The 16,107-nt window shown below is 48.6% G+C and overlaps 6 protein-coding genes and 1 non-coding gene across 7 annotated transcripts; 2 read left to right on the top strand and 5 right to left on the bottom strand.

Moving 5' to 3' along the window:
• Positions 1-2,006: 2,006 nt before the first annotated feature.
• Positions 2,007-3,330, top strand: POJ06DRAFT_274009 (aquaporin-like protein; the record flags this gene model as incomplete). Its single annotated transcript, XM_056189608.1, has 3 exons — positions 2,007-2,455; positions 2,520-2,769; positions 2,829-3,330. The coding sequence occupies 3 exons, from the start codon at positions 2,007-2,009 to the stop codon at positions 2,937-2,939; spliced, it is 810 nt and encodes a 269-aa protein (XP_056045164.1). The 3' UTR covers positions 2,940-3,330.
• Positions 3,331-4,784: 1,454 nt separating this feature from the next.
• Positions 4,785-7,988, bottom strand: POJ06DRAFT_247680 (Oxysterol-binding protein-domain-containing protein). Its single transcript, XM_056186928.1, has 2 exons — positions 7,829-7,988; positions 4,785-7,774 (listed from the first exon to the last, which is right to left on the bottom strand). Exons 1-2 carry the CDS (start codon positions 7,930-7,932, stop codon positions 4,918-4,920), a joined length of 2,961 nt encoding a protein of 986 aa, XP_056045163.1. The 5' UTR covers positions 7,933-7,988; the 3' UTR covers positions 4,785-4,917.
• Positions 7,989-9,050: 1,062 nt separating this feature from the next.
• On the top strand, positions 9,051-10,515 carry POJ06DRAFT_266325 (kinase-like domain-containing protein; the record flags this gene model as incomplete). Its single annotated transcript, XM_056189141.1, has 4 exons — positions 9,051-9,079; positions 9,127-9,346; positions 9,404-9,785; positions 9,845-10,515. The coding sequence occupies 4 exons, from the start codon at positions 9,051-9,053 to the stop codon at positions 10,513-10,515; spliced, it is 1,302 nt and encodes a 433-aa protein (XP_056045162.1).
• A 122-nt stretch (positions 10,516-10,637) lies between these two features.
• Positions 10,638-11,553, bottom strand: POJ06DRAFT_69602 (glycosyl transferase). The gene is made up of 2 exons (XM_056191413.1): positions 11,122-11,553; positions 10,638-11,053 (listed from the first exon to the last, which is right to left on the bottom strand). Exons 1-2 carry the CDS (start codon positions 11,402-11,404, stop codon positions 10,761-10,763), a joined length of 576 nt encoding a protein of 191 aa, XP_056045161.1. The 5' UTR covers positions 11,405-11,553; the 3' UTR covers positions 10,638-10,760.
• On the bottom strand, positions 11,470-13,397 carry POJ06DRAFT_207034 (uncharacterized protein). Its single transcript, XM_056185381.1, has 2 exons — positions 12,228-13,397; positions 11,470-12,176 (listed from the first exon to the last, which is right to left on the bottom strand). The coding sequence occupies exons 1-2, from the start codon at positions 13,148-13,150 to the stop codon at positions 11,756-11,758; spliced, it is 1,344 nt and encodes a 447-aa protein (XP_056045160.1). The 5' UTR covers positions 13,151-13,397; the 3' UTR covers positions 11,470-11,755.
• A 23-nt stretch (positions 13,398-13,420) lies between these two features.
• On the bottom strand, positions 13,421-13,505 carry POJ06DRAFT_t22. The gene has a single exon. It is a non-coding gene; the product is annotated as a tRNA-Trp (tRNA).
• Positions 13,506-14,114: 609 nt separating this feature from the next.
• On the bottom strand, positions 14,115-15,972 carry POJ06DRAFT_219773 (chaperonin 10-like protein). The gene is made up of 2 exons (XM_056185599.1): positions 15,585-15,972; positions 14,115-15,532 (listed from the first exon to the last, which is right to left on the bottom strand). The coding sequence occupies exons 1-2, from the start codon at positions 15,669-15,671 to the stop codon at positions 14,465-14,467; spliced, it is 1,155 nt and encodes a 384-aa protein (XP_056045159.1). The 5' UTR covers positions 15,672-15,972; the 3' UTR covers positions 14,115-14,464.
• Between the last annotated feature and the right edge of the window lie 135 nt (positions 15,973-16,107).

The raw sequence follows: 16,107 nt of genomic DNA, 5'->3' as shown, positions 1-16,107 counted from the left end.
TGTGGAGCGCGATATGCGAAAAATTTCATCTCTTGCGCGGCCATAATCTAACTTCTCATTTTGGAATGAACAATCACCAATGCCAATTATCCTCAATTCCGAGATATATCGTTCGCTTATCTACGGATCAAGAAAAGAGTTGACTCAGTGAGGTTGAGTAGGCGACACATATGCGTACGTCGAGAGGTACTGAATCAGGATGACTTATCAGCTGACAGCAGTGATGGACGCGACGACGGTTACCCAACCAGCTTTCAGCCCTTTGAATCTACATCGCAGCCGCAAATGGCCCACAGTATGGGATAGACGTCATTTACTTATCTCGAGTCTAAATCATCGACATGTCTCCTGTTTGTCTCATTCCGTCACATGACCCTCAGGACGTCGTTGATCATATGCCCAACTTTTTACAGTTGTCGTATCCACAGTACTCAGAAGCTATCATACTCCACAGATATGAAGTGGGTGGTGGCCCGCAGTCAACTCTCAGCACTAGATGCCGATTGGGAAGGGTTGCAAACCGTCCTGTGAATAAGGGTGAGCGGGAATCCGCGATTGATCCTGCAGCCTTTGGGAACGACAGCCTGTCGCAATTTTCGCGAGACTATAAGGTTTTTTAAGCGAGACCGGGTAAAGAGGACTTCTGGAAGAACCTTAAATGCGAGAGTGATGAGATGTATCTAAGGCAAACTGCCAGTGGATTTCGGATTGTTACTCCCATTCAGTCAAATTCCTCCGACAGGTATATCACGCCACAGCTGATAAGTCGTACAGAGCGTGCGGAGATCGGAACAGTAGTTTCAGAGTAATACCGCCAGCAAGAAAATACGAAATCGAGGATAACTGCTGGCTCGAACACGTGAATCGGCTGAATCAGACAAACGCAGAGCTTTCCCAACCAAAAAAGAAAAAGTGTGATACATTTTTACTGCTGATTGGCGCGCTAGCCGCGAGTGTGCAATTTGCAGGCGTTTTTGATTCGCATGTGTGTGACGAGCCTCCTTCCACGAGAGGTCACGTCAAACCCAGAACTGGTCCTCGAGTTCTCCGTGCAGCCAATAGTTAGCGACGCCTGGGTTCGTCGGTTCCAGTTTGAGTTTGGTGTGCTTCCATGCAGGCATTTCTCTGCATAACTCCTCCCACGAGTCGATCTCACGAGGCAAGTTTTCCTTGGCTTCCAGACACTGATGCTGCATGGTATGATACAGCCGAATCCGCGCTAATATTATTGTTCTCATCTGCCAAGTGACGCAATCCCCTAACGCGGCATGCCTTCAATTTTTACCGGGGCGTTGCGATAGTTCATTTGCAGCTGAAAACAGACAGTTGACACACTCCATTATTTTGGTGTAAAAACTTTAAGGAAACCACGACACAAGGCCCACAATGCTAACATGTTTTTGGCAAGGACGGTACCTGTCGTACCATTCTCAAATTACGTTTACACTACACTAAAAGGAGACCAGTAAAAAACTCTATACAGAGCAGAACATCCCACGGCATAATTTATTCTTACAACTAATATTAACTCCCAAATCGAAATCAAAACAACATAATGATCTCACAACCCAGTGAAGTTTTTACCCCGATATCGCGCGTCGCTAAGATACACGAGATTGGTTCTGAGGCCGACTGTAATAGTACGACTTCGGAGCTTTTCTCATGGTATTACTGGAGACTGAGCGCGACGTGCCAACGGCCTCTTCGTATGGCCTCTTGAACTCTGAGAGGAACGATACCGCCTTATTCGAGAAGTATTGATAGAAGGCACGCTGTGTGAGGTGTCATGGACGCCGCTGATGGTGCGGTTCGGCGCTGATTTTCTTCACAGCGCCGTGCGTCCAAACTGCTTCCCTTGACAAGGTCGAACCCGCACAATACCTCGTGGTCGGCAGTTTCCGATGCCTCCATGGTCGCAATTGTCAGTACCTCTCTGGCGTATATAAGTTCCCCCCCATTGCGCCATGGGGCGGTGGTTTTCCTGCTGGGCCATCTACTCTTACAAAATGTCTAACGAAGGAGTCTTACCAAGTGTCGAGCCGAACACGGGCTCCACTTCATCCACTCTCGAGAGGGAAAAAACAATCGTCCCTGGCGCCGGTATCCTCCAGCCGGTCGCAAATCGCGTTGCTGGCCTGCCCGACCACGCCTGCAATGAACTCATCGCCATGATCTCCGAATTCGTCGGGACCTTTCTCTTTCACTTCTTCGCCTTTGCCACTGCCCAGGCCGCCAACTCGGACCCCTATCTGACGACGGCCGGATCAAACCCCGGCCAGCTCGTCATGATTTCGCTCGGCTTTGGTTTCTCACTGGCTGCGAACGTGTGGACTTTCTTCCGTGTTTCCGGCGGTCTGTTCAATCCTGCCGTCTCACTTACCCTCGCCCTTGTCGGGGGCCATTACTCCCATCCGTGCTGCCCTGCTGTCGGTCTCCCAAATCCTGGCCGGCATCTGTGCGGCCGCCGTGGTCAACGCCCTCACTCCCGGCGAAATCCGCTTCGCCAATGCATTAGGTAGCGATGTCTCCAGGACCCGCGGTTTGTTCATTGAAATGTTCCTCACCGCGCAACTGTGCATAACAATCCTCATGCTCGCAGCCGAGAAGCACCGTGCGCGCCCGTTAGCCCCTCTCGGCATCGGCTTCGCGCTATTCATCGCCCATCTTGTCGGCGTCTACTTCACAGGCGCAGGCGTCAACCCGGCCCGCTCGTTCGGCCCTGCGTCGCCATCCCGAGCTTCCCATACTACCACTGGATCTATTGGCTCGGTCCCATGCTCAGCGCAGTCCTCGCTGCTGGACTGTACAAGGTACTTAAGTTCCTGCAGTACGAGACCGCGAATCCGGGCCAGGACGACGACGGATTCGGTGTTCTAGTTACATACTTTGAGGACGAGAAGTTGGGCGCTAAAGTCCGTGGCGGTCATTTAGAGCCGTGATTTTGTTTCGTCAACATAAACTTGCAATTTTGTTTTGTGTTTTGGGGGTTGAAACCTGGAACAGAGTCTGCAGAGACGTACAATGTCACTCACGTTCCGTGGGCAATATCCATTTCGAAATTGGGCTCTCCTGTCTTCTCTCATGTTGACTAAATCTTGTTTGACGGAAATGCCATCTAAGAATCTCATGCCGGTCGACACATGGAGTCATTGTATTTTGCCAATCGATTTTGAAAGAATCTCCCATGTAAACACACAGCTCTACAATTGCTATCGGGATCGATAGCGAAACCATGACTATCATTTCACATGATAATAGTCGTCATCATCTTTGGTTGTACATGTCGACCCATATTTTCCTAATTTTTCTTTGGCGACATATAGAAACGACGTGAAATGTAATTCTATGAACGGCCACGTGCGTAACAAAGGGAGGGCAATCTATATTTATAGGAGCATGTAATCTCCGACAAGTCAGTAAGGAGACCATGATTTGTCATTCATCACGTCAAAACATTCAAGATTTGTCGTCTGAGGAAAATGAGAGCCGGCGGACACTGGCACCTGACGTCGATGTATGAGCTGTCGAGTTATTCCTAGAGAGTGATGTCAGCAGTATACAGCTATTTTGTTAGTTAGTCTCCCTAAGCCTTCGCCCTACAAATGTCAATGTGCCACAATGGACACCAATTCAACCTAAATATGGGCTTCTCGGAGAGTGACTCCACGATCTTGTCCTCCGTCCCCGCGCTCATTGTAACGAGGACGGACTGCACGGGACAGAACTTGACAAACCTATATTGCGAAAATACAAGACTTCGTGCTTGGGGATCCGGTCGCTTCGCTTGTGCCTATTTATGTTACAGATCCGGCGGCTCCCGAAGAAACTATAGAAGAAAGTAAAACCACAAGGGAAAACCCCAACGAATCCTCGGAACAACACACACACACAAAGAAAGCCCAAAGAACAAACCCCAACAAGCGTGCAACTCCATCGACGAGGCGTCGCCGACTTGGCGCAGATGGCCGTGCCCGACACGCCGCACAGCCCGCACAGCCTTAAGTCCCCTAACCGCATGGGCCGAGCTCCGATATTCATTACACTCGTCAAACAACAGTTAATGATGCAACAGTCTTATATGGAGGTGCAAGAGACCCAGGAGCAGAGGCAACCGAAAACCAAATGAATATACACCGACAAAGACCCTGCGAAATGTCCGTACAACGCACTTGAAGCGACGAGCAATTGAACAAGTGAACTGATTATGAGTGACAGTGCCCTCGTCCTTCGGCTTCCTCAACATTCACATACTACTGCTATTCGGGTACTTGACTGATCCGTATTTCTCTCCTATCGACCGCAAAATAATATTGACATTAATGAAACCACAATACTGACCAGACCAATGACTGTTCCTGCATAAAAACCTATTGCTGCTACAACTGCTCCCACGTCCACAATTGTCGCCGTCGTTCCTTTCTCGAACCCATAGAACCATTGCTCATATTTCTTATCGAGGTCAACTTGCACATTATCAGCAAATATGCGGTCTTCATTAACGCCATTGAATCTACCTCGCTTAATAATACTCGATACAGCTAGTATCGTCAGTAGAACAGCCTGCGTTAGCTGCTAGTAACACTATCATTTTGATCAACTCCCTCTTCAATTTCACGCCTGAAACGGGTCAATAAACTTTAAAAAGTCTTGACACATGTCGTCCCTATCCCAAAGCCTCTTACTCTTTCTCGCTGCTCGAATTAGACAATATTCGGCATTCAACCAAGCGACGGCGAGTTTTTGACGCAATTCTATCCTTCTCAGTCAGAAACTGCTCGATTTGGACCAATGGCAAGACACTTGCGAAATTGCAAGCGGCCAAATATCTTTAGCCACTCGAATAATATATTACATAGTATTTATAGCCAACAAACCAATGCGATGTGCAATATATAATGTACACTTTTGTGCGTTAAACTACCACAGTGTTGGACATGAATTCCAGTCCCCTCGTTTCCTAGACTCCCAGTATCCGTTTTCACCCTGAATAGGCACCCAAACACAGTCCTCGATCTTTCTGAACCAGACGCTACTCACGCCTTCTGCCACGATTTTCCCTTGCTTTCGCTTTTCTCGCTGGAATTCTTCGAGCTTTTTCTTCAGTTCTTCAGCTTCATCGACTTTACCTTCTTCCAAGCAGCGCTGATCGGGCCGTAGTCGACTGTCAGTAGGCGCTAATTTTCCTGTCTCGATATCGGTGACCTGATTCAACGGCGCGCAAAAGCTCGGCATTCCGTAACGCAATCGTGGTTCAGGCAACAGTGCCCCCGACTCCCATACGAGCTTATTGTCCGGCGTGCGGATCAGCTCTGTGGTCCACCTCCCCTGCAGTCCAATTGGGAGTTCTTTATTCTGCGGTTTAAAGAACTTCACGGATATTTCCTCAGCGCGCTGCCCCGAGAAAATTGACTTCGATTTAAATTCAACCACAGCTTTGTGGCCCGAGGATGCGATAATCGTGACCTGGCCCGCAGGCTCAACGTATTTCTCACCCGCAAGAACGTTGCGCAAGTAGGTCGTCGGCATCACGTAGCTATATGTCGTCGTCTCGCCATCCGTTCCCTCAACGCTGATCGTGATCGGTCCCTCGCTGATGATTTCCGCGCTCTTACCCCAGAATTTTTGAGCTGGTTGAGGACAGTATGAGTACGTCCACTTTTCCGACTCCGCGTAGGTCGCCATTATTGGCGGTCGATGTGAAATTTTCTCCGCGATGAATCGGAAATTGAGATCTTCCCGGACTAACTCGAAAGTCTCGTTCAGAAGGGGATTGAATGGTTTCCGGAGCGCACGGTCTTTTGATCGTGTATTTGACAAGCACGAAATGGCAAAGGCCGCAATATACAAGATCTGATCTCCAGTTTGGACAGGTGCCTTCGCCGCGGAGTCGAGCAGAGTACAGTATTCCATCGTTTCTGCGTATCGTTGCAAGAGCGATAGAGGCTCGTTCGCAGTGACCGGCATCGCGATTGTGGACAAGTCTTTTCCAACGTTCTTTCGAACGAATTGGATTAAACTTGGCGGTAATACAGAGTTCGGTGGAATGGAGGTGCGTCGGCTGATCTGTGCTGATATTGGGAGCGGATATAAGTCACGTTTGACGGCTTTGTTTGGCGTAAGTGGCGTGAGAACTACCGACGACGAACTGGACGAGATACGGCGTAGTGACGAGCTAGATCGCGCTTCTTCGTCGTCATCATCGGACACGACCACGATATCTTCGACAACGTCGTCATTATCCGCCAAAATGAGGATAGCAGGATTCTCTTCGGCGTCAAAGAATTCTGAGTCGGAATATACAGACATGCCGTCCTGTGATACATTTGCCTGCAGTTGCGACGTAAACGACTTGCGTCGCGATACTTTCAAAAAACTCGAATAATCTCCCGTTACTTGTTCCAACAGTCGTTGCAGCTCCTCGATGGTCTCCACATGAGCCTTGGAAGCCGCTAGTACAGGCGACGCACCTCCATGCGAGTGCGTATTCTGGCTCAACGGAGCGTTAGCATTTTCCCGCGATTTCTTGCGCCAGAAAGGATGTCGGCGAGAGCTGACGGTAGACGAAGACGATGTCGACCCAGACGGCAGTGGCCCGGCCGGCAGAACTGCAGGCGTCGTGGTCCCTGTGCTGGCTGCAGATGTAGCGGCGCTCGACACCGCACTTGTCAATGGCGTGCCGTTCAAAGAGATATGCTCGACCATGGCGTCAAAAGCAAAATAACCTTCACTTCCCCTTGCAGGATCTTCTGGACCCAAGTACGGTGAACCACCTAATTTCCGCGATAACACCAGTGCCTCGTTCAATCTCTCGCCTATGATTTCCATTCGGCTCCAGTCCTTGTCAGTGAGGGGAATAGTTGCTGTCGGCGAAAGGGTAGAAGGAGATGAAGGGCGAATTAGCCGGGGCGTGAGTTCATGCGCAAGGGCCAGAGTTCGCGCCTTCTCTAGGGCGTTTTTCCAACCTTCAAAATCATCTACCGAGGTCGCTCGAAGATTCCAGATTTCAGCTCCCGAATCGATGAAAATTTCTCTTGTTTGAGGCTTGACTGATACAGCCGCGATTGCCAACGGAATCGAACCACGTAATAAGGACGATGAGACGTCGTGGTAGTATGACAGCATGCCACTATCGCTGTCGAGCGCAAAATACCGTTTCGCATAGCCTTGTAATTTCTTTCTTCGCTTCTTCAATAAAATCCCGCTATGATATCGATGTTCCACCCCAGGTGCGGGTACTGAGCCCTGTTCAGTCGTGTTTGAGGAGTCACCTCCAGGATGAACAGAAAGATTGGTTGGCGGCGGAGGCTGCTTAACCCCGGGAACAACACTTTTCCTTCTCTTTCTATTTATCGGTGGAACGGTTACTGTCGTTGCACTTCGTCCCGCAAGCAAATCAGCGTCTTTAACTGAGAGGATCGACTGTGCGAACTGAACTGTTTTCGACAGAGTTTTTGAGAAGGTATTGTCGAATACGAACGCGAACATACCGCCCGATCCCGACGCGACTATATATGATCCCTTTAGTATCACATTTGCGTGACATTTTCCTAGCCAGTAGACCGGGTGAAGCCCGGATTGCACTAGTTTCTCGTCGAACGACGCTGCTGAGACTGAGGTCGAGCTTGTCGTTGCACCGGCCCCAGTCATCGGCGACAATTGCACAACTGTCGCGACGGACGAAGATCGCGATCGGCCTGATTGTGCGGACTGAACCAGTGGAGAACGAGATTCGGTATGTTTTGACCCGGCTGGCCGTCTGAATATGCCAAAATTGCTAGAAAATGGGAATTAGCTGCCATATTCCGTTTCATCAAGGAGAGGTTAATACATCGACTTCTTGTTCGGTTTCAGTTGCCATTGTATTGAACAATTGTCTGGCACTAAAATCCACTTTATTAAGAAAGCCTTTGAATGGATCTCGAGAGTCTCCATTGTGGGAGCGAATTCGCGGATTTCGGACGAACACGTCAAAAAGGGGTGGCTCGAACTTGTTCCTGGGGATGGGATATATTTACATACGAGGGAATAGCCGCTGCTGCCGCTACCACTCTCTAGGACAGTTCGAGTCCAAACTCCTGGGAGCGTACGCACCCAGAATACTGACTCAACGCCAGCTTGCGCAATGTTCCTTAATCTGGCGCCATATATCGTAAGATCACCTCGGGCGTCTTTTCCCAGAATAGTTAGGCCCATGCCGCCACAAGCATACGAACGAGCAGCCTTTTGATGCCTGTATTTGCAATCGAACCGGTCGGACCTCGCTTTTAATTTGCCACGACTCCACTCGCATTTGCTGCACGGTAATAAGCTCCAAGAATCCAACGCGTAACAGCGGCTACTTTTCTACGACAGCATCGCAACTATATCGGTCTGTGTCCTAGAGTTATGTATGTTTCCGTTGTAATTGATACAAGAACAGGATAGATCATCAACCGCAACGGTTTATAGGTATGAATTCACTGCCGGGTTGGCTTTGGGTGTCGTATTTTACCCACATTAAACGTTCTCTCTGCTCAATATGATATCATCTGAGCTAGTTCGGGTTTGATGAATTTGCAATTTGGTTATGGATGGCCTTGACAGTTAATCCGTGTCAATGTTGAGTGTACGCAGCGAGTGCGTAACGTAGATTGATTAGCACCCGACAATCGCCAACAGCCAGTCGCTAGCGGTTCTTTCTCAACCCGGCAGTCGCAGTCAGAATCCGTATCATAACCTACTGTAGATTGGATCTTATCATTTACTTGTCTAGAAACTAAAAACTCAGGAAGGTTGCTGCTCATCCTTTGCAGGGGGAGTCTGAAAATAGATAATGCGAAGAGGCGCGCCCCTGGCCAGCCGGGTAAACAGTCTAGCCAGGCTCACCGTATTACGATCGACAACAACGTCCCCAATATCCGCTGCATTTTAGTTATTCCATACTTTACCGACGCATTCGCCGTTCAGGACGGTTCTACGTAGACGGCCGCTCTCTGCATAGATATAATTTTATGAATCAGTTTTAGTCTCTTGACCGTCTGTCACTCTCGCTCAATTGAACAGATATCACAATGATCCAAATCGAGCGCCATACGTACAGGTACGCGGATTCCGACGGCAAATTTGGATCTCTCTGACTGAATGTAGGGTGCTGAACCAGGATTTCACCATTGATCGTCGTTTCCAGGTCACAAAAGAGCTGGGTCAAGGTGCTTATGGTATTGTTTGCGCCGCTCGTTATACGGAATCCAACCAGGCGGTCGGTGTTGCGATCAAGAAAGTGACGAACATTTTCTCAAAGAAAATATTGGCGAAGAGAGCACTACGAGAACTGAAATTACTCACACATTTCCGGGGCCACAAAAATGTAAGTTGTCTGTCCATTCGCCGTGCCGATTTGCTCAGCTCCTCATGGCTTTTCTAGATTGCTTGTTTATATGACATGGACATCGTCGACACCAGTAATTTCAATGAGGTTTACCTTTACGAAGAGTTGATGGAATGTGACATGCATCAAATCATCCGTTCACAACAGCCTCTGACGGATTCGCACTACCAATCGTTTATTTACCAGACTTTGTGCGGGGTAAAATACATCCACTCAGCCAATGTGCTTCATCGAGACCTAAAGCCCGGAAATCTGTTGGTGAATGCCGACTGCGAGCTAAAAATTTGCGATTTTGGTCTTGCTAGAGGGTTTTCAACTGATCCCGCCGAAAATGCGGGGTTTCTGACAGAATATGTTGCAACTCGGTGGTATCGAGCACCGGAGATAATGCTGTCATTCCAGAGTTATACAAAAGCCAGTAAGTTTTGATGGTCGATCAATTATCTCTCAGTCAACATAACCTAATTTGTGTCCTAGTTGACATGTGGTCGGTCGGCTGCATTCTTGCCGAGCTTCTAGGGGGCAAGCCGTTTTTCAAAGGTCACGACTACGTTGACCAGCTTAATCAGATTTTACGTTACTTGGGGACACCATCCAGTGAAACGTTATCCCGAATCGGATCGCAGAGAGCACAGGAGTATGTTCGGAGCCTGCCATACATGCCTCGTGTGCCGTTCTCGAAATTGTTCCCGACGGCAAACCCACAAGCTCTTGATCTGCTATCAAAGATGCTTGCGTTCGATCCTGCAGAGAGAATAACGGTTCATGACGCATTGGAGCACCCGTATTTATCGGTTTGGCACGATCCCGCAGACGAACCAGAATGTCCGACTACTTTCGATTTCTCGTTCGAGGCCGTCGATTCAGTCGATGACATGCGGGAAATGATCATGCGAGAAATTGTCGACTTTCGCAAGTTAGTTCGACAGCCAGTCGAGATGCAAAAACAGATGCTAGGCGGCCAGGGCCGTGCCAATGCACAGCAACAGCAAGTGGCGCAGGAGAAGGTTGGCATTCCAGAGGAGATGGACACGACTGAAGACGTTCCTAAGCCAAGCGAAATGAGTGCTGACGCCGGCGGCCAGGTCATGGCTGACGGAAGTTTAGAAAAGGAGTTGGAGTTCGGGCTGGATGGAATCGCGCATTAAATGTCCAAAGCACCGAGGCACCGCGGTCACTGTGAAAAGTGGGATCTACAAGGTGTATTTTTTGATGCTGGAGTCTGGTTACTGGCATGGTGGTAGTTTTCATTGTAGTCTCATGTTCGTGGATGTCGGTATAAGATACAGGTAATGATCGTTCGGCCAGGTGCATGTTTTTGTACGACATTCAATTTCTTTTGTTTCAGTGTCTAATTGGCTTAATTTAAAATTTCTGATTTGACCAAAGTCTATTACTGTTCTTTCTGTACTCTGGCTTTGTCACGCCGTAACACTCCAGCCTCGTAATCTATCAGGCCAGCAAGACTCTTCTTTTCAGGCAACTCGGTGAATTGTCTGTCAAGTTTATCAAGAGCGGATATTATGCTATCTTCGGTGGCGGATTTGGCGTACAGTAAACAATTCATGTCTTCCATGGCTGCCGCGACTTCAGCCTGATGGCCGTGCATAAGTATAGGATTTGGCACAACAATCAACCGCGGCTTCGGCGAAGGAGATCTTAGGGTGTCTAAAATTGTACCCGTTCCTAACATACCCAGTTAACATAAACCAAATCCAACACCCAGCTAAGCTTGCCTTGCACCCACAACGTACCAGCATGCGATATTACCAGCCAACTACTCCGAATTTCCGTCGCCATATCTTCTGTCATTCCAAAACCATTCACTTTGATTCCCGTGCTCTGAATCACGGTCTGGCAATTCTCAACACAATTTTCGTACACTATTCGCGAAGTCGGCGTGTTTCCATATTGAATCTGGAGATGTGTGACACCGAGGGTCGAGAGCGCCTTGAGAACACGCAGCGTAAAGACGAGCTTAATGAGACCGTCGAATGGGTATGTCGCGCCGGTTGTTACTAGTACTTTGCACGGCATTCAAATTGATGAATACTTGATACAGTTGATGTCGATTAGTTCAGAGTTACAAAGGAGACACGTATTATTTGAGCCGCACTTTTGGGGAGACACGAAGTATTTGAGCCGCACTTTTGGGGATTAAATGGCCAAAACATCGACGCATTCATTGTGACGGTTCAAACCCACGCGTTGGTTCGACAAATATGATGTTAATCTGGGGCAGAATTGAGACACTTCAAGGTGCTAAGGCCGAGCAGAACGAGGATGGCTCTGCGCGCAACTTAGCTAGACTATGGACACACTCGTTTACCCAGTATCTATCACTACTCTGCTCTAAGAATAAATAATACAACTGCCCAATGCGACACTCTACGCAGGAGGAATGAACGAAGCAAACAAGACTGCCTGAACACCAATCCACGTAACCATGTACCTAACCGCCCATAGCCCCTCATGTCGTCGAAAATCTTCTTTCGCACGTCTCACTAGGCCTTTCAAACTCCACCGATTTTCAACAACAACACCTTCCTCCTCCGGCGCATCAGCAAAGATCCGCTCAGCGATGTACCAGTACAATAACGGCATGCAGGTTCCAACACGGGTGATGATCTGGACATGCCACCAGAACAGGGACATTGTGAACATCGACATTTCGATAATGACGTACGGTCGGAGACGCGGGATTGATCTGTATTTCTGGTATGATCGGTAGAACAGAAACCACGTCGGGAACGCGAAAAAGAAATTCGGGATTTGCCATGTGCGCCAATACTTCAAAAATCCAACGTTCCTAAGTTTATTAGCTGACAATGCTGCAAAATCAACACAGGACTTGACATACCAATAATGACTCTGAACATAACCGTAAATCAGCGGTATGGTATTATTGCACCATTCACGACCGGGACAGTACCGGAAATACGCATATACCTGTCCTGACAGGAACCCGATGCCGACTAGTGAACCACCAATTATAATTGCGATTGATTTCTTCCAGTTGCGTGCTCTGGCAGCTTCGTAAAGGTCGTCAAGGAAAATAATACCCCAGAGCACACCGTTTCCCCTGAGACCGCAACATACAAAGAAAGCGAGTCCTGCGAGTATATGCTGCTCAGTCTCGCGGAAGTAGATACCAAGGAACGAGAACAATCCGAATAGGGTCTCGGCGTATCCCGCCGACATGAAGATTCCACCAGGGGATATAATGTACAACAATGCCGAGATAACCGGAAACACGGATTGCGGTGTATTTTTTTGCAATTTCGTGTCATTAGATGATCTAGATCGGATGTATTGCTCGATCTTGCCCGACGTGACGTAGAGGGTTAACACAGCAAAGTAATGGCCCACATGTGCAATTACCACTGCGGCAATAGCGTATCCATATATACTCCCAACATGATTCCCCAGGTCGTCAAGTTCGCCTTCTGCCAGCGGTGGATACACAATTGTGAGAAGCGGCAACACCACCCAGTTGGCAACCACGCGAATCGTGCCAATCCACAACCAGCCCCACGCCCATTCCTGCTCAAATACGTATCCCCTCTGCGCAACTTTTATAAAAAATACCGTATCCCAGACTAATAACCGCGAAAGCACGTAATTGAGTAGTGGAGGCACATCCGGCGATGTAAACAGCAGTTGCGACGACGTATCATATTGCTGGAGAACCAACAGAGGAATGATGACCAGTATCCCCTTCACGAGTGCGAATGTCGACGATATCAATCGGATATCAGCATATTCTGACGCCGGGAACACCATGCCATCCACAGCTGTCAATTGAGGCGTCGATCTTGACGAATTGGCGGTGTTGGTATTGCAGTATGGAAATCGCTGGGAAACAATAGTTGGCTTGCTAAGAGGTCCCGCAGACTGTTACACATCAATGTCTGGCTGCTGTACCGAACAAAATGAAACTACAGTAACAAAGAAGTAAAATAACTGTTACTTGTATCAAGAAAATTATCTATTAAATTCTCAATAAAAAATAACTGTTACCTGTATCAACAAAATTCTTAAGTAAAAAAAATTTGAAACGGACAGGAATTGAACCTGCAACCCTTCGATTAACCGGCATTCACTGGAGTCGAAAGCTCTACCATTGAGCCACCGCTTCAAGCTTGTTATTTAGTGTGATAGCAGGCACATAGGTCGCGCAACTCCTAAAACCCTAATCCTAAATTTTCTCGGCAGTACATGCATGTACATGGCTTGTAAAATACACTGGCTTTCAAACAAAATAAAGAAGATATAACTACGGGGGAGGAGCGGGAAGCCTGGCATATGAAGCAGTCCAAGTGCTCCGCTTGCGTTGTTACTTAGGAAACTCTCGTTATGCGTTACATACCTTGAACAGGACGAGGAGCCGTGGGAATGAGGAGTGGTTTCCCTCGGTATGCTTATTAGTTGTTTGCCTCGCGTCAGGAGACAGCCATATAAGTGGTTCGCGACGAAAATGGACGAAAGCTGACGACTAACCGCTACAGAATCTCCATAGGCATTAGGCAAGCGTTCCGCTTCACAATACGTCGACGGCTTCTCGAGGATCATCGCGACCTTAAAGTGGGATTATCGTTCGCAAATCTATTGGTACCGCCAAGGCCATATGGATGGGGCCAAATGGCCGGCTTCTGAAGAGGTCGTTGTTGCAGCTTTCGTTTTGCTACTCTCCTAGGGTCGGCGTCCATTTGTCTCTCTTTCGATTTTGCATATTGATCGTCATTGAATTTTAATGTTCTTTATGTTCTGTCGTCATAAGTTTGTATTCAATGATTGTACATAGCATATGAATTTATGTATTTAGATTAGACTCATTTTCCGCTGACTCAATTGATATCGTATATGCAGTCCAAATTCTTTTTGCAGATGGAACGTTAGAAAGTGGGACTGCGGCACCAACGCCTCCTATTGATGCAAGGAAGTTGCAACCCTGCCGTATCGATACTTGCTTACTGGATAACGGAAGTACAACCAAATTTCAGCCCATACTTAGATTCTATTAAGCAAGGTAGCCTGCTCACCCTAACCGTATAAAATCGAAATACAATCCCAGACAAGTAATTGCACGGCATAAGACTATTGCGTGATTATGACTTTTAGAACCAAGTTTCCGTCCTTGTCCACTGGAGTACTTGCAACCTCAAACGCGTCTACTGCTTCCTGAAGTTTCATTCTATGAGTGACAAGCTTGCCGACTGTATCGCCATCTTCGGCGACGATGGCGAGCGCGTCCGGGTAGTTTCCTGCGTACCTGAAAACGCCGATGATGTCGACTTCACGGGTGGCGGCGGAGCCGATAGCAAATGTCTGAATAGGAGTGCCCATGCCGATAAGCACAACCTTGGCACCTGCACCGGCAGCAAAGACGGACGTTTGGACACAGATCTGGACGCCTGTGCACTCGAACACGACATCAAATCCATCATCAGCTCCTGCTTTCTCCTTCAAAAAGTTGGCGCTGGCAATAGCGGGTGAAAGTGGGTTGTCGACGTCCGCAGGTTTGGATCCGCTGAGAACGATTCCTTGATCTGCGAAGCCGTTCTCGACTGCGAATGACACGCGCTGCGCGGAAATATCTGCAATCACCACCTCCTTCGCACCACCACGCTTCTTGGCGGCAAAGGCGGTCAGCAAACCAACTGCACCAGCACCCAATACTAGAACGGTTGCCTCGTCTTCTGGACTCATCTCAGACCGCTTGATGCCCTGCAACGAGACCGCCAATGGCTCCACCAACGCGGCGAGCGAGAGATCCTTGATAACGGCAGGTACTTTGTGACACCATTTCGCGGGGTGGTTGACTTTCTGGACAAGGGTGCCGTCAAAATGAGGAGCGGTCTTGCAGGAGCTGCGAAATCGCATTGCCGGACACAGGTTGTAGCGGCCTTTCTTACACCGCTTGCACTCTGAGCACGGAATGCCGACTTCCAAGGCGACCCTGTCGCCAACTTTGAAGTCACTGACGGCGGATCCAACAGCGGTGACGACGCCAGCAGATTCGTGACCCAGAGATAGCGGATGCTGGAGGGCAAAGTCACCATTCCGTCCGTGGTGGTAATAATGCAAGTCCGAACCGCATATCCCCGTCTCCGTGACGATGACCTGGAGCTCACTAGACGCTGGTGGCTGAATGACTTTGGTTTCCTACCAGTATCTGTCAGTGTGCGGCTGAATAGACTAATAGCAACAATCCTACAATTCTCATGTCTTTTTTGCCGTAGAGCACGGCAGCGACGATCTCGGACGCCCGAGCGGTGATAGCCTCTGTCTGGGTCTTGGTCATCTTTCGATCGTGTGAGCGTTCAGTATGTGCGACCGTAGTAGGATCAGTGAATGGATAGGATCAAGAACACGAACAACTAAACGATCAGAACAATGAAACACAAGAAATGAGCCGGAACTTAAGAGACTTTGGCTTGCGAATGGCGGCATATACCCGGGCAGCCGCTTGAATGCGGGGCCACCCCGCGGGGGAAATAGGACTGACTGTTTTGGCACAGGCGACCTGGCCGAGCATGTACTTTAGCCTCCAGGACAGCCAATCAGAAGCGACGAGTTTCAATAAAGATAACGCAGGGAGATATTTTACATAGGCGAATTATAAACCACAGTCATTTTATATTCTTTTTGCATTGCGGTGATGCGGAAAGCTCCGGGTTATATTTTCCATCTCGGAATTAGTCGCGCATGGTGGGGAAGGTGGAATGAGTACCAGATTA

The sequence above is a fragment of the Lipomyces tetrasporus genome, assembly GCF_029532465.1.
Source record: "Lipomyces tetrasporus strain NRRL Y-64009 chromosome Unknown POJ06scaffold_3, whole genome shotgun sequence".
Classification (NCBI taxonomy): domain Eukaryota; kingdom Fungi; phylum Ascomycota; class Lipomycetes; order Lipomycetales; family Lipomycetaceae; genus Lipomyces; species Lipomyces tetrasporus.
This window is presented reverse-complemented; position numbering and strand designations above follow the sequence as displayed.

Bases quoted from the DNA above. Each gene is read 5' to 3' on its own strand.
- POJ06DRAFT_247680 (XM_056186928.1), bottom strand. From the start codon at position 7,932: ATGGAGACTCTCGAGATCCATTCAAAGGCTTTCTTAATAAAGTGGATT. The intron at 7,775-7,828 runs GTATTAACCTCT...CCCATTTTCTAG, and splicing joins AAACCGAACAAGAAGTCGAT to CAATTTTGGCATATTCAGAC.
- POJ06DRAFT_69602 (XM_056191413.1), bottom strand. From the start codon at position 11,404: ATGCCGTGCAAAGTACTAGTAACAACCGGCGCGACATACCCATTCGAC. The intron at 11,054-11,121 runs GTACGTTGTGGG...TGGGTATGTTAG, and splicing joins GCTGGTAATATCGCATGCTG to GAACGGGTACAATTTTAGAC.
- POJ06DRAFT_207034 (XM_056185381.1), bottom strand. From the start codon at position 13,150: ATGGTGTTCCCGGCGTCAGAATATGCTGATATCCGATTGATATCGTCG. The intron at 12,177-12,227 runs GTATGTCAAGTC...TAATAAACTTAG, and splicing joins TATGTTCAGAGTCATTATTG to GAACGTTGGATTTTTGAAGT.
- POJ06DRAFT_219773 (XM_056185599.1), bottom strand. From the start codon at position 15,671: ATGACCAAGACCCAGACAGAGGCTATCACCGCTCGGGCGTCCGAGATC. The intron at 15,533-15,584 runs GTAGGATTGTTG...AGATACTGGTAG, and splicing joins GCAAAAAAGACATGAGAATT to GAAACCAAAGTCATTCAGCC.